This window comes from Rhipicephalus microplus, chromosome X, assembly GCF_043290135.1.
Source record: "Rhipicephalus microplus isolate Deutch F79 chromosome X, USDA_Rmic, whole genome shotgun sequence".
Lineage (NCBI taxonomy): Eukaryota > Metazoa > Arthropoda > Arachnida > Ixodida > Ixodidae > Rhipicephalus > Rhipicephalus microplus.
In genome coordinates this window covers 43,730,814-43,746,072 of record NC_134710.1, presented here as the reverse complement: position 1 = coordinate 43,746,072, position 15,259 = coordinate 43,730,814, and the positions used below count along the sequence as shown (strand labels likewise).

The window sequence follows — 15,259 nt, the reverse complement described above, 5'->3', positions numbered from 1 at the left end:
ATGTAAGTAGGCGGCGCAGTGTAAGGAAAGCTTCGTCGCATGCCGGGGTCCAGTTAGAAAGATTAGCTGGACCGTTCAGTAGTTGTGTAAGTGGGGCTATTATTGTTGCAAAGTTGTGGACGAAACGACGAAAATACGAGCACAAGCCGATGAAGCTCCTAAGTTCTTTGAGTGAAGTCGGCTTCGGAAAGTCTGCTACGGCTCGAAGTTTGTCTGGGTCGGGAGAAATTCCATCCTTGGTCACAACGTGACCAAGTATCGTAAGTTGGCGAGCCCCAAAGCGGCACTTCTTTAGGTTAAGCTGGAGGTTTGCCTTGGTAAGACACTGAAGAATGGTGCGCAGACGGTCGACGTGGGTAGGGAAATCAGGGAAAATACAATAACATCATCGAGGTAACATAAGCATATCTGCCATTTAAGGCCGCGTAAAATGCTGTCCATCATTCGCTCAAACGTTGCAGGTGCATTGCACAGACCGAATGGCATAACCATGAATTCGTATAGGCCATCCGGCGTAACGAATGCTGTTTTGGGACAGTCACACTCTGCCATCGGAACCTGCCAGTAACCTGAACGTAAGTCCAGCGAAGAAAAGAATTCGGCACCTTGTAGGCAATCGATAGCGTCGTCGATGCGGGGAAGAGGGTATACATCTTTCCGGGTAATTTTGTTCAGTCGCCGGTAGTCGACACAAAATCTAATCGAACCGTCTTTTTTCTTCACTAGCACCACAGGTGAAGACCAGGGGCTAGAAGATGGTTTGACGACGCCGCGCTGAAGCATATCATCCACCTGTTCTGCAATTACACTTCGTTCCTTGGGTGATACGCGGTAGGGGCGTTGCCGCAAAGGAGGGTGCGTTCCAGTGTAGATTGTGTGAGCGACGGTGTTAGTTTGACTCAGTGCCTTTTGAGGAAGGTCAAATGAATCTCGGAATTCATGGAGAAGGGTCATTAGCTGATCCCGTTGATCTGGAGAAAGCTTGCTGTCGATGGAACGATTGAAGATATCCGAGGAGTAGTCATCCGGCGTGAAAAGAGGTGTAACGGCGTTCAGTTGAAGTTGCTGGCCAGGGTCGTGGGACTCAATAGGCACAATAACGTTGTCACCAACAGAATGAACATAGCCCAGTGTTTCGTGAGCTCTTAAGGTGAGAGGGCATGAGCTAGGATTGCAAACGACAATTCCGGAAGTATCCTGGTGAGGTGGCAGAACGGCGTATGGCAGAGACGTACCGTGGCGGCGACTGAAAACGTCAGATGGCGAGAACACAACGGTAGAGCCGGATAATTCAGTGCGATTGACGGGGACAACGATGGCACTAAGAGGAGGAACATCAACATCGGAAGCAACAAGAAGCTTGCACAGGTGAGTGCACTCATTGTCGGTAGATGGCGCATCTGAAAACACAGATAATTCCACCTGCGCGCGAGCGCAGTCGATTACGGCGTGGTGGCGTGACAAAAAATCCCATCCAAGTATCATGTCGTGGGCACAAGTGGTCAACACGAGAAACTCGATGTGGTACAGGACGTCTTGAATGTTTACTCTCGCCGTACATGCTCCGACTGGTCGAAGTGGTTGCGCACTCGCGGTATTCAGCAAAACGTCGGAAGGCGTCGTCGTTACTTTTCGTATCGAACGGCAGAGTTTCTGACTCATCACAGATACGGCGGCACCCGTATCAACAAGCGCAAGAGTTCGTATACCTTCAACAAACACTTCCAGAACGTTTGTGGGGGACGGGCGAGGACTTGTACAATGCGCCGATTTCGCAGCTCGTGCCTCCGGAGCTGCGGCAGTCAGTTTTCCGTCTCTACAGGGTTCGGTCGGCGACGCAGAGGGGACGGAGAATGGTAGCGGCGTGGTGAGGATGAGCGACGGGGACCGAATGATCGGTAGTCGGCAGCAGGGCGGTGGTCTAGTTCGGTTGGTGACGGGTCGCGTTCCACTGATTGTCGGTAGCATTGACGTGGCAGTTCTCGTTGCGCGTTGTACGGGGCCGGTAAAGAGTAGTCAGGGTACCTCGGAGGTGCAGCCGGACCCGTTGCGAAGCGCCGGCGACAGAAGCGCGCCACGTGACCTGGATATCCGCATGCGTAACAGATCGGGCGATTGTCAACTGTGCGCCAAGGGTTTCCGTTATAGCGCTGTTGTGTTGCTGGAAATGGCGTCGTTGATACTCGTACAGGCTGGGGAGTCGGCCCAAGCGGAGGTCGTGGTGGAGTAGCAGCAACAGCAGCATAAGTCAATGGTGCGGTGACGGGTGCTGTCTGAGAGACGGACGGCAATGCCTCAGAGACCTGCGCCTGTATTACCTGCCTGATGGAGGGCGCGAGACGCTCTGAAGAGGGTTCCGTTGCCGGTAGATACGACAGGCACGAAAGTTGTCGGGCCACCTCCTCGCGCACATATCGTTTGATTTCGGACATTATTGCGCTGTGGTCTCCACCCAGGCTCAATGCCGCGAGAGTTTCATCAGTAGCCGCTGGACGCCGTGTCATGACTCGTTGTTTGCGCAACTCCTCGAAGCTCTGGCAAAGAGTGGCGAGTTCGGACACGGTACGTGGGCCCTTGGCCAGCAGCATCTGGAAGGTGTCGTCTATCCCCTTCAAAATATGTTTGATCTTGTCTGCCTCAATCATTGAAGGGTCAAGGCGCTTGCACAAGTCGAGCACATCCTCGATGTAGCTTGTGAAGCCTTCTCCTTGAAGCTGTGCGCGTCCCCGTAGGCGCTGTTCGGCACGGAGCTTGCGTACCTCGGGGCGACCGAACACATCGGCAATGCGTAGCTTAAAGGCACCCCAAGTGGCAAATTCCGATTGGTGGTTGTTAAACCAGAGACTAGCCACCTCTTTCAGGTAGAAGGGTACATATTGCAGCTTCGAAGGGTCGTCCCACTTGTTGCTTGCGCCTACCTTTTCAAATGTCGACAGCCAATCTTCGACGTCTTGCTCATCAGTACCGTCGAAAAAAGGTGGATCGCGTACGCGTAGCGCAGTGGGAACGATGACCATCGGAGGCTGGGTCGTACCTTGCTGGATGGTTTCTTCAGCCATGTCTGGGATGGCAGGTAGTTTCCGGTTGCGGAGTTCCAGGTTGAGTTACCCAGCACCTCCACCACTCTGGAACGGGCTTTATTGGCACAAGTAGTGCTTGCACAGCAGGTCTATTGATGCGGGAACCGGGCGGCAGGAACCGACACAGGATACACAACGCTCGGGGCAACAGCTCGCGCTCGGCTCCTCTTCCTAAAGGCGTGACCCACTGCGGCACATATTCTTCTTCCTCTCTACAACTTGATTAAGCTATACCTGTCTTTTTTTTTTTCACTGTTTACTCAAATTCTGCATCAAAACACTTGTCCTTGCATCTTTCTATCTAGTTGCTGTATTTTGTTTTTTATGCAACAGCTATAAATATATATGGATATTGATGTTTTTATACTCAAACGCAACTGTGTGAAAAAGAATGTTAATAAACTAGGACTGAAGCCCCGAATCTCCCACATCTTTGTTCCATGCGTGCTACATATCCCGCTTGTATGTGCTGTTCAGATGAAGATAACCTGGCAGCATACTCTGAAGATAACTTTTTTTTCCTTTTATGTACAATTTATCGGCGCCCTGTGTGACGAGCCCTGCGACTTTGTACCGTTACCACAAAGCTTGTTTAAAACGAGAAATGCCTGAGCGCGCGTACTCGGACGCATAAATGCCGCACGCCAGTGAGCGGTTCTGCCCTCTGGAGGCTGTATTAGAAACTCAGCTTTGCCGCCTCGTTCACAACACTAGGAAAACCTTTCTAGCCACTATACTCACGCTGTTATAGCACTGTATTGCTATCGCCCCCATTCTGTCGTATGTATCTGTGGTACTGCAATCTGCTTCTGCACACATTCAGTTTTGTGTTGAGACCTGCTTTATTTTGCACTCTGCTGTCCCAAAAGGCTTGCATGAAATGGCACCAGTGGTTCCTTCACAGCCAGCACCTATGACGATGAAACGCAGCAGACATGCACAACGCCGACCATGGCAAGGAAAGCTGCCATCATTCAACAAGTGCTCAGTGGTCGCCCGCAAGTCGAAGTTGCCCAAGTGTTCAAGGATCCGACACTGCAACTGAAGAGCCCGACCTGCCGCCCAGCGCAACGACCTCAAGTGCAGACTTTATTGACGGCCTGCAAGGCTTCGGTGTGCCGATTCCTGATGCAGTTACGTTTGAAGACTTTGCAAACATCGACAGTGCTGTGTCGTCGTATGCCGAATTGAACGACGATGACATAATGGATCAAGTTTTGCAACTGCCAAAAAGTGATTCTGACTCTGATGATCATGCACGATGTGCTCCGGAGCAGTCTCATGCAGACCTGTCTCAAGCCCTCGCAATTCTTTTGTCGTCCTACCTGTGGCCCCCCAGCAAGCATACCACGCTGGCAGAAACACAGACCGACTTCGTTGCACGTAAGTGCAAGAGCCTGCAGCAACGCATTGACAGCTCTTTCCTGCCACCTGAAGCGTCAATAAAAGCATTCTTTTTTTTCTGGTGCATTCGTTTTTTTCAGACATTCGATAATTCGGACTTATGTACCTTTCCCGTGGAGTCTGAATTATCGGTCATTGACTGTATGACCAAGAATTCACGGGATGTTCCCAGTTCCCTCAAGATAAATTTGTTATTCACCTCCTCAAAGCCTTTTCCCACTTATGTACCGAACAGGCCCTTTAGAAGGTACAATTATTTTGTTTAATTTCTGCTGAATGTTGGGACACATGAGAGTGCTAACTGCTCCACCACATAAGCTATAAACAAACTTCAAATTACATGAAAGCCACATCGCTCTACTTAATCTTCTTAAATCCAATTCCTAAATGGTCCGAAACATAATAATTCATATACACTCTAGCAATAAAATACATAGACTCTGCCAAAACTCCTCTTTCAGAGAAGAAAGTAGCAATGGGAATAGTGCACTTCCTCACAACTTTTTTATATTGAACTTCAGATCTTGTTCTACACTGCAGTGAAATAGAGAACAAAAATAAATTGGACTTCAGAACATGCGAACCTTGTGGCTTTCCCCGGACACAGAACCCATCACTTTACGGTGCCCTTTAGTGCCCCTACAGGCTAAAACAAATTTCTTAATTTGATTACATCATCCTTGACTAACTAAGCAGCTTAACAGTCAAGCCACATTAGGAGCTTGGCTTTGTAAATTTTTGCTTCAGATAGACATAGGAGTATAACCAGCAACAGCTAAACACTGCTGCATTTCTCCGATTAAATATTTTATAGATTAATTACCTCAGCTTTCATTCTCCATGCAGTTGCCGTTAGCTCTACGGAATTTTACAATGAATCATATAAAAAATTAATTTGTTACCTGCGCTTGGATCTTGACACACAGCCAGCTACTTACTATAAAGCCACCAACTTTTGTTTGCGTACCATGCCAATTTTTGTATAGAAATTGTATAGAAACATTAACTTCTTCAAGTTATCCTACAGAACAATGCAAGTTCTATTTTCACTTTAACTCGGCTGTACTGCTGCGTGTGCTTTGCTGCAGCATAGGCTGTTGGGCAGTAAATGGTGGGCTTGCAGGTGGTTTGAAGTGCACCAACAATATGCGAATAATTAAAAGAAAAATTGTCTATCAAAGTAAGCACTTTCTTGGCACAAAACACACTGCGAGGTTTCGGTAGTGCTTTTTCAACAATGCACATCGATTACACCTTTCCCTTTAGTGCCCCTGTAAGCTAGTGAGATAGCTTCAACAATCAGGCCAAGTTAAGATCTTTGCTTTATGAATTTTTGCTTCTGCTAGTCATTAGAAGTATTGCCAGCCAAAGCTAAACAGTGCTTTTTAAAAAAGTGCTATCGCTAACTGCTCTTATTATACATAGGAACAAAGCAGACCCAATTCATATCTTTTGACTTCAAAACAATCTCAGCTTTCCTCCACTGTACAACCCATAATGCTGCATATATGCCCAATACCGAAAATAATGCTTTTTTTGCAGAGCCACCCAAATGTATTTCACAATGAAAACAACAGCTGGCAAATAAATCGCTAACATAGTTTTATTCTGGAGGTCTTGTATGATGAGTGTCAGGCTGCTACATTTCAATAAAAAATTATTGGTAAAATTTATAGCCAGTGCTACATGGTATGTATGCCATATTACAGAAGACTCCCTTTCAGGCGAACTCGAAGGGATCACGATAATTTGTTTGTCTTATCAGGAGCTCGTCCTATCAGAAGTGTCCCCAAAAACCAAACGCTAACATGCCAAGTACGTCCAAATATGTTGCTTGAAAACACTGATATGCTCATGAATAAATTGCTACCACAATTTAACAATAAGACTGAGGCACGACCATATTCTGACAATTTGAAAAAGATAAAAAAGGAGAGCCAAGCACAACTTTTTTCAAAAAATGGAAAATTTATTCTTCTGGTTGTTCACCTTCCGATAGGCTGTTTTACTGACTTTGCTATCACTTTTGGATATGCCTCCATTGCATACCGTTACCTTGCCAAGTTGCTTATGAAAAAGGAGGATTGAAAGAAGAAGGACAGGGAGCTTATGAAAGTCTGCAAGCTTTTCTTTGAGGTTCAAATAATTTCTTATTTCCAGACCACAGTAACTTTTCTTGACCAACATGTACCTTAAAATCTACATTTAAGCTACTCACAATCACAAGCCTCGACACACAAAAAAAAGACACGATGCAGCTATATTTAGTATGAAAAATGACCTTCTTTTGTAGTGCATTTTCATAATAAAAATGACATGTCACAATTTGCTGCACTATGCAAAACAATGCAAACTGACCACAACATGCACTCAGGTGCTATTGTGTGATGGCAATAACAATGCATCCAACTCTTCTGATGCGAGTGCTAGTTAAACATATGTTGTTTCGGTTTCATGTGATTATATTTCACAATCTTTGTTCTCGTTTTAACTTTTATATGGCTTTTTTTGCCCCCTTCCCTTGCATTTTCCCCTCTAGCCAAGCTCTTGTGTTCTCTTATTCTACACTTTCTCAGTTGGTGAACTGAAGGACACGAGAATACGAAAAGACGAACACTTTTTGTTGCTTTCTTTGGTGATAAAGCCAGCCCTTTTTCCACCAACAGGCTAGGGATGTGAGAGATACCAGCTTTATGCACTGACCTTTCTTTTCGATTTACCTCGCTTGCTGCCTGCACGTCACTATTTATCGAAAGCAAACAGTGACGTGGAGAGAGAAAGCGAGACTATAGTGTTCATTGCGCAGAGTTCCCATTGTTATTGGTCAAGAGTTCGTCTTAACAGAAGAGGCCTGTTATATGGTTCTTCTTGAGCAGATTTTTTTTTGCATTGAGTCTACGAAAAACCAAACAAACACTCCCATGTTTTTCATCTTTAGCGAGAATTCGTCTTAATAGAGTTTGTCTTAACGGGAGTCTACCGTAATTCTTAAAGAATGTTTTTCTCACCAAATTTTTTTTTTGTTAAAAGTAGTCTTGTGTGTATTAATATGACACACTGAAAAGCAAGAAATTCACTTCAGGAGAACAGAATGCATCTCTCTCCATGAAGAAACTCAAAATTATACAGAAGACTTACCTCATTAAGAGCTTTCCACGCAAAAGACTTGTGCTCCACACTCAGCTTAGCAAGCACAAGGACCAAACAACGAAGGCGGGGCTGCGTAAAAAACAAGCAATTCAGCAAACTAGCTAAGCTGCGATGAACAAATGAACAAATTTAGGTTAATAACTAGCCTTATCTGCAATGAGTGTGCATAAACAATTCGGCGAGCAGACACCGTGAAGACGGTGAGCAGACGACATGGCGCGGATGAATACATGTGGAGGGGCTAATCGCTTTTCCATATGTACACTAAACAGCTTTCTGTTTAGTGTCTTAAAGTGCTCAGAGCATTTTCAACTGCTTGAAATAATAGGCCGAATTCACTACATAATAAAAGCTTTTCTACTTAAGTGCTGCTCCAAAGAGTGCAAGTAGAAGTTTGGTTGTAAATACACTCAAACCTCAAATAATGAACCCAAATATAATGAAATATTGGTTATAATAAAATAAATTAAAAATAGTTTTACAATAGATATAATGTTAAAAATCTTTATAAAGTATTTTTGGATATAACGAACTTATTTTCATGTAAGATGCAACTTAGTTACTATAATGAGGTTTGAGTGCAGAATATAGTAAATAATTAGCTCCCCAACAAACTAGCTTGACATTTCAGATAAAAGGGAGAAAGATAAGAATATAAATTCCACAGCAGGAAGCAGGTTCAGAAACCACATCCCTCTAACCTGTATGGTGGAAGATGCACAATATGGATGTCAACATTAGTTGCTTGGTATGCTTGCACAGCAAAAATACGGGGAGGCATGAACTTGATGTGTAGTTAGTTGCAAAGGCAGAATGTAATAATAATGCAGTGGCACCAAGTGCAGCAAAAAATTCATCACAACAGATGTGATTGATGGATATGGGAGAACTTATGATGGATATGGGGATATGATGATGGATATAGGAGAAATACAGATTTTTCTTTGAGTGAAGACTTCTGCCAAGCTACTCGGTATTGCAGGAAAAAGCTTATCGAATTCGGAAAAGCAAACGGGCAATCTTTCTCGCTGCGATACAACAAACTTGTGATGAATAAGAAGCAATATGGATACTGCGCAATAACCAACAGCGTTCACGTGCTTGATAGCTCCCGTCAGACAGGCGTTCCTCGAGGTACACAGCCTCCTGATAGTGGCGGTGCTTCCGCGAGCAGTCCCTCTCCGGAATCATCCTAGCAATCTCTTCCCGAATCCAATCTAAGCAATGTATCGTTTCTTTTCACCAACATTCGAAGCGTCATGAATAAGCGTGCCACCCTCTCTTCAGCCATCGATTCTTGCTCAGCCGATATTATCGTATTAACAGAAACGTGGCTCTCAGCAAAAATAAAAAGTAGTGAAATATTTGAATGCGATAAGGCGTACAGGACATATCGTCATGACCGTGACGTCCGTATCGGTGGGGGCGTGCTCGTTGCTGTCAATGAAGCGTTTAATTCCTCTGTGGTTCCGATCAGGTCATCCTTAGAAATAGTATGTGTGCGAATCATTTTTTCCTGTCGTGACTATATTTTGTGTGTATGTTATTGATCCCCAGCTCCTTCCCCCTCCTTTTGTTCTGAACTTCATGATGTTCTGAATCTGCTGATTGTACGCTATCCCAATTCCCCATTGATCCTTATGCGAGATTTCAATTTTCCCGGTATTGTATGGCGTGCAGACTCCATTAGCGTAAAACAAAACTTACCAGAAAATATAGAATTTTTGAATTTGTGTACAGACTTTAACCTCACTCAGCTTGTTCTTGAGCCCACACGGTCAACATCAACCTGTTCTAACACTCTAGACCTCGTACTTACAACTTCACCTGATCTCGTTTCTTCGATAACTTATCTCGATGGACTAAGTGATCACATGTTACTACATTTCACCGCGCAAGCTCACCGCCCCTCGAGATCTAAGGTTTTCAAAATTATTAGGGATTATTCGCGTGCCAACACGGCACTAATTACAGCAGAAATGGAACGTTTTACCGAGGAATTCATAACTAACTATGAAGAACGATCTGTCAATGTTAACTGGTTGCTTTTCAAAAACAAATTATTATCTTTGCTCAACGAACATGTACCCACCAGAAGGATTTGCACTAAACCTCGCTCTCCTTGGTCTAATTCCACTTTACGCCGACTCCGCAACAAAAAGCGTCTGTTCCGAAGCGCTAAACGTTCTAACCTCCCCAGCCGTTGGCCTGAGTACAATGGCATAAACAAGGAATATAACGACGCTGTTAGCAACGCAAAAACAACATTTTTTAATTCCACACTGCCTGCTCTTCTTCAGACTAATCCCCGCAAATTTTGGAGCATAATGAGAGGTGAATCTCGATCTAATATTCAATTAACATGTTCTGACCTGGTTGTACCACGTGACCAATGCTGCACGGTTCTAAATAATGCTTTTTCTTCAGTGTTTCTAACAACAGCCCCTTCATTATATCCCCATGTACCCCATGCCGATTTTCCGCCCATGGAACCTATTTTTGTTGGCTGGGTGGGCTTAACTAGGCTAATTCAGGGTTTAAAAATGTCTTCTTCTGCAGGCCCCGATGAAATTTGCTCTAAAATGTTGAAATTAACAGAAGTGTATTCATCCATTGTCATTGCAAAGCTTTTTTATTAGACATTACAGTGTTCATCGCTACCTGCTGATTGGAATTCCGGAAAGGTGGTTCTCGCTTATAAGTCAGGTAACCCGCATCTTCCAGAAAACTATCGACCAATATCTCTCACAAGCATTTCCTGTAAGCTACTCGAACATATTATTTTCTTTCATTTAATGGACTTCCTTGAAACAAATTCCTTTTTTCATCCTTCCCAACACGGCTTCAGGAGAACATTTTCATGCGAAACCCAACTAGTATCCTTCACTAACGATCTCTTTGCCAATTCTGACGAAGGTTACGACACTCATTGCATTTTTCTTGATTTTCATAAGGCGTTCGATACCGTTTCTCATCAACTTCTCCTCGTTAAAATAAATCAATTAAACCTTGACCCTAATGTGCTTGGCTGGATTATGTCCTTTCTCTCTAACAGGTCGCAATATGTCACTGCTAACAACTGTTCTTCCAATACCTCTGCCGTAACATCAGGGGTGCCGCAGGGCTCTGTGTTAGGTCCATTGTTATTTTTTATTTATATAAACGACCTTCCTAACTGTGTTAAGTTTTCAACCATTAAATTATTTGCTGATGATTGTGTGCTGTATTCCAAAATCACTAACCCAACTGATTCTATCAGACTTCAGAATGACCTAGATAACGTGTCTCTTTGGTGTCGTGACTGGCGGATGAAACTTAATTCAACAAAATGTAAAAGCATGCATGTATCTCGAAAAAATTCAGCTTCTAACACTTGCATGTATCTTCTTAATGATGCTCCCTTATCCTCAGTGCACTCATATAAATATCTTGGGCTTAACATTACTAACAATCTATCCTGACAGAAACACGTCGAATACGTCACTAATAATGCTAACCGCATGCTCGGATATTTGCGACGAAACTTTTCTTCCGTACCCATATCAGTGAAACTAAACCTTTACAAAACGTTAGTACGCTCTAAACTGGAATACGTATGCGCCATCTGGGATCCCGGTCAAGTAACCCTAACTCTCACTCTAGAAGCCGTTCAAAACCGCGCAGCCGGTTTCATTTTGTGCAATTATTCCCGTCATGCTAGCGTCACAGCCATGAAAAAAAACTCTGAACCTAACCGACTTATCGTTCTGTCGAAAATGCTCTCGCCTTTCTCTTTTTCATAAAATTTATCATTACAATCCATCTTTGAAAGAGAGCCTTCTCTCTTCCCCCTCTTACATTTCACCTCGTTTCGATCATTGCTTTAAAGTAGGTGTGCCATATTGCCGAACAAACCACTACAGTGATTCCTTCATTCCCAGAACAAGCAAAGACTGGAACTGCCTTTCCGCTGCCACCGCATCCCTCATCGACCCTGCAAACTTCAAGCTCTCCATTTTGCAGCAATTGTAACATTTCGCTTACTTTTTGTTGTATAACCCCCACTCCTTTCTGTAAAGCCTTCGGGCAGGGAAAGTATTCAAATAAATAAAAAAATAAATAAAAAATACATAGACAAATAAATAAACTGTTGAAATTCGACTAAATGTTTATTGTGAATGTGCCATGAATAACAGCGAGTAACAGTTTTTTTGCATTGAGTCTACGAGAAACAAAACAAACACTCCCATGTTATTCGTCTTAAGTGAGAATTCGTCTTGACAGAGTTCATCTTAACGAGAGTATACTGTAATTCTGACAGATGTTTTTCTCCCTGAATATTTTTTTATGTTTAAAGTAGTCTTATGTGTATTAATCATAATTTTGTGCTGTTCTTGAGGAATGCGGTGGCTGTAGTGTTGTATATGATATCTGGTGTCCTTTAATAAGATACATTGACGGGCTTCTACCATTTCACCTCCATTGAAATGCACCCACTGCGGCCGGTATCGAACCTGCCGCCACTTTCAGGTCAGCCGCCAAGCACCGCAGCCACTGAACCACCACGGCGAACAAGAGAAGCGCCAAATCTCTAACGTCACTACACAAAATTATTATTGCACAAAAAAATTTATAAGAAGAAAACAATACCTATGCACCCAACCGGATTTGAACCAGTCACCGCTCGCTCCAAAGTGCGCTGGGCTAGACAACTCAACCATGCACAATGCATGTGCTAGTGTAATAATTAGCGATTTATATACACCATTACCCGCTGGCAGTACACAGATCTCTAAAGGAGCTTAAGCGTGTTTGCTACAATGCATCGCTCCTACACTTTCAATTAAAAAACTGCCCTTCAGAAGCACACGGAAACGTGACCCCTTCCTGTATAAGTCGTGATGTGGAATGAATAAAAAAATGAAAAACAGCAGCTGCACCTTTGGCAGGAGACTCAGAGGGTCACTCCACGTTCCGCTGTTTAAAAGAAAATTGAGGCAGCTACTGGCACCACACTCTAAGGAAATGCAGAGCTGGCAGCGTTCTTTGTTTCTAAGTCTGTTAATAGACAGATTTAGTAGCGCGTCCTCAGCAGCCGTATGGACGCAGCCCGCCAACGATTCGCAATGGAAGGGCTGCGTCCGTACGGCTGCTGCAGACGTGCAACTAAATCTGTCTAATACCTTTTAAAATAGTTTGAACACGCTTTCTGTCACCACGGCTTAGCAAATAACCAAGACACCGATGTGCAGATTTCACGTGCAATTGCTTTTTTAAATGCCAAATGCTATGAGAACTCATTTTTCTAAATAAGTTAGTAGCTAATGGGCGTAAACCGGGAACAGGCTGCACGCGTTCTGTCGCTCATGGAATTAATTATATTTTCGTGTTCTTGAGCATTGCGGTGGCTCCATCGAAACGCACCCACCGCGGCCGGTATTTTTGCTTCCAGTACATTGTACAAGAAAACCATGCTTCACGAAGACTGACTGCACAGCAATACAGTTTCTACGGTTCGGTACAGCCAAGTTGAGCCTGAAGATAACCGTAAACTTCCTGGTATTACTGCAAATGAAGGCTCATATATATCAGAGTAACACCATATTTTCCTTTCATAACATCCAGTGATGACAAATAGATGCACATACCGCTCTTGATCCCATGCATATGCCCTGCAGGCTATCCTGGAGACATTCAGTAAGTTCTCCGACATGACTTTCAATAAATTCCTTACAAACAGTAGTTGGGCAATGGCAAATTTCTTCAATGACACGGTATGCCTTTTTTTGTACTCGATGGTCAGAGTTCTGCAATGCAAAATATCAAGTATTCAAAAAATGCAAAAATAAGCAGGCGGCAGTGACAAGGTGAATAAAGTACAAAAAAATTACATTATAAAATCAACTAAAGGAACTAGCGTATCCATTACCACTTCTTATTTGCTGTGATGCAAATAGCAGATCGAAAAATGATCTAGAAGGCATTGAACGGATTCTCACCTCTATGTTGTCCTTGCCTAGCTTGTACAGACGTTCAACATTCTCATGACCAATTTTGCAGACTAAGGATCTTGCCAGGTCTAATATGGCATGTCTGTAATTATGAAGTCATAGTATGTGGCACAAGTATATACATATGACCTACAAAGTACTATCACTTTTTTCCCCCCCGAAGCTTTTCTCTCTATCCAAAAGATGCACACTTACTTGCTGTGAGAAGTATCATCTGTCGCTTTTTCATATGCAGTGCAGAAAAGCGTATCACAAAGCTGCAACAAAAGACGATACTTTAGCATCCTTTCGACTCGAAAGACCCGTATTACCTTTCCATCTGCAATTTCAACAAATGCCTTGATGGTGTCAAAAGCGGCTAGGCGGATTCCTTCCTCACATTGTGATGATGACTCACTTGTGTAGATGTTGAACAAGATCGGCAGAAAGTTCTTTGCATACCTAGACATCTCTGGATCACCGTCATCTGGAGAAAGCAGAGAGGATGAAAAGAGTTTTGGTCATAATTTTACGTGAAGACGTGGCCCACAAATTACATACCATTCAAGATGTTGCTGCTGATGAGGCGCCGCAGAGCAGACATGATGTCAAGCCTCAGATCCGATCGATTACTCAAGTTGTTGCCAAGTGTTTTGGCAATCTTGGGAAAGGACTGCAAGAGAAAAAAAAATTGTGGAGCACATCCCTTAATAAGCTTATAGTATGTTACCTAATCAGTTATGCTTGAAGACAGAGGGCATGCCAGATTATGTAACAGTGACACTATTAACACTCCTATGGAACAACCTGTGAAAAAGAAAGCTGGCAGCTGGCAGATTCGTATGACCAAAGTGTTTTCATCAGTTGTAAATCGAAACTGCACAATACTGTGCATGGCATTTACAAAGGCAAGGCATTGGTAGAACTAAGAAAGCCAGAATAATTTGCCAGTAGTAGTATGCAGCACTCAGCCCTTCATGTGTAAGTCAATGCTTATTAAAACAGATTGCAAGGAAGAAAGCCGAGTCACTAAGACCATGCCACAGTACGCTATGAGAAGACAGAACAATGTGTAGCACATCGATAACTAGGCAAGTTGGCATTGTTCCATATTTAAAGCAGCGCAAACTACAGGACAGCGTTGTGTCTGCTTCTTGTACTGTAGTTTGCACTGCTTGAAATAATACTGAGCACACTGTCGCCACTGATAATGATAACACCTACTATAATGGGTACACGTAAAGAAAAAGCCGCTTTTCGCCATCAATGAACCCCCCTCCAGTCAATGGCATTGCCATGTCATCACGACCCAACGGCCTTCACATGGTGCTCACGAGAGCACCACGAAGCAGCGCGTCAAAGCGTGACACAAAGCTGCTGTGACCCCATTGGCAGGGAGTCTTAATTTTCCCCTATTTACTTGTCTTATGATAGTGCGTTTTTAAAACAATGACCCAGCTTTGGGTGTGCAAAGCAATTACGGGGAACAAAATCGCTACATGTGCCCGATAACTTTGATACCAGCAGCGTGGCGCAAGCTACTTGTGGAACTTGTGGAAATGGCTTTGCTAGAGGCTACCTTACAAAGCGGCCGGGAAGGGACGCGACAATCTCACCCGCCGTGATGCACGAAGACGCAACGGCCTGGTTCGTCGA

At 43.8% G+C, this 15,259-nt stretch overlaps 1 protein-coding gene across 1 annotated transcript in view; it reads right to left on the bottom strand.

Annotated features, from left to right (window-relative positions):
* LOC119175879 (RRP12-like protein) overlaps window positions 1–15,259 on the bottom strand; it is a 101,432-nt gene that overhangs the window by 41,842 nt on the left and 44,331 nt on the right. The window contains exons 16-21 of the mRNA XM_037426898.2: window positions 14,165–14,276; window positions 13,936–14,090; window positions 13,820–13,881; window positions 13,613–13,706; window positions 13,262–13,420; window positions 7,623–7,703 (exon numbers count right to left, since the gene is read on the bottom strand). Coding sequence (XP_037282795.2) covers window positions 7,623–7,703; window positions 13,262–13,420; window positions 13,613–13,706; window positions 13,820–13,881; window positions 13,936–14,090; window positions 14,165–14,276 — 663 coding nt within the window. The remainder of the gene's footprint in view (window positions 1–7,622; window positions 7,704–13,261; window positions 13,421–13,612; window positions 13,707–13,819; window positions 13,882–13,935; window positions 14,091–14,164; window positions 14,277–15,259) is intronic.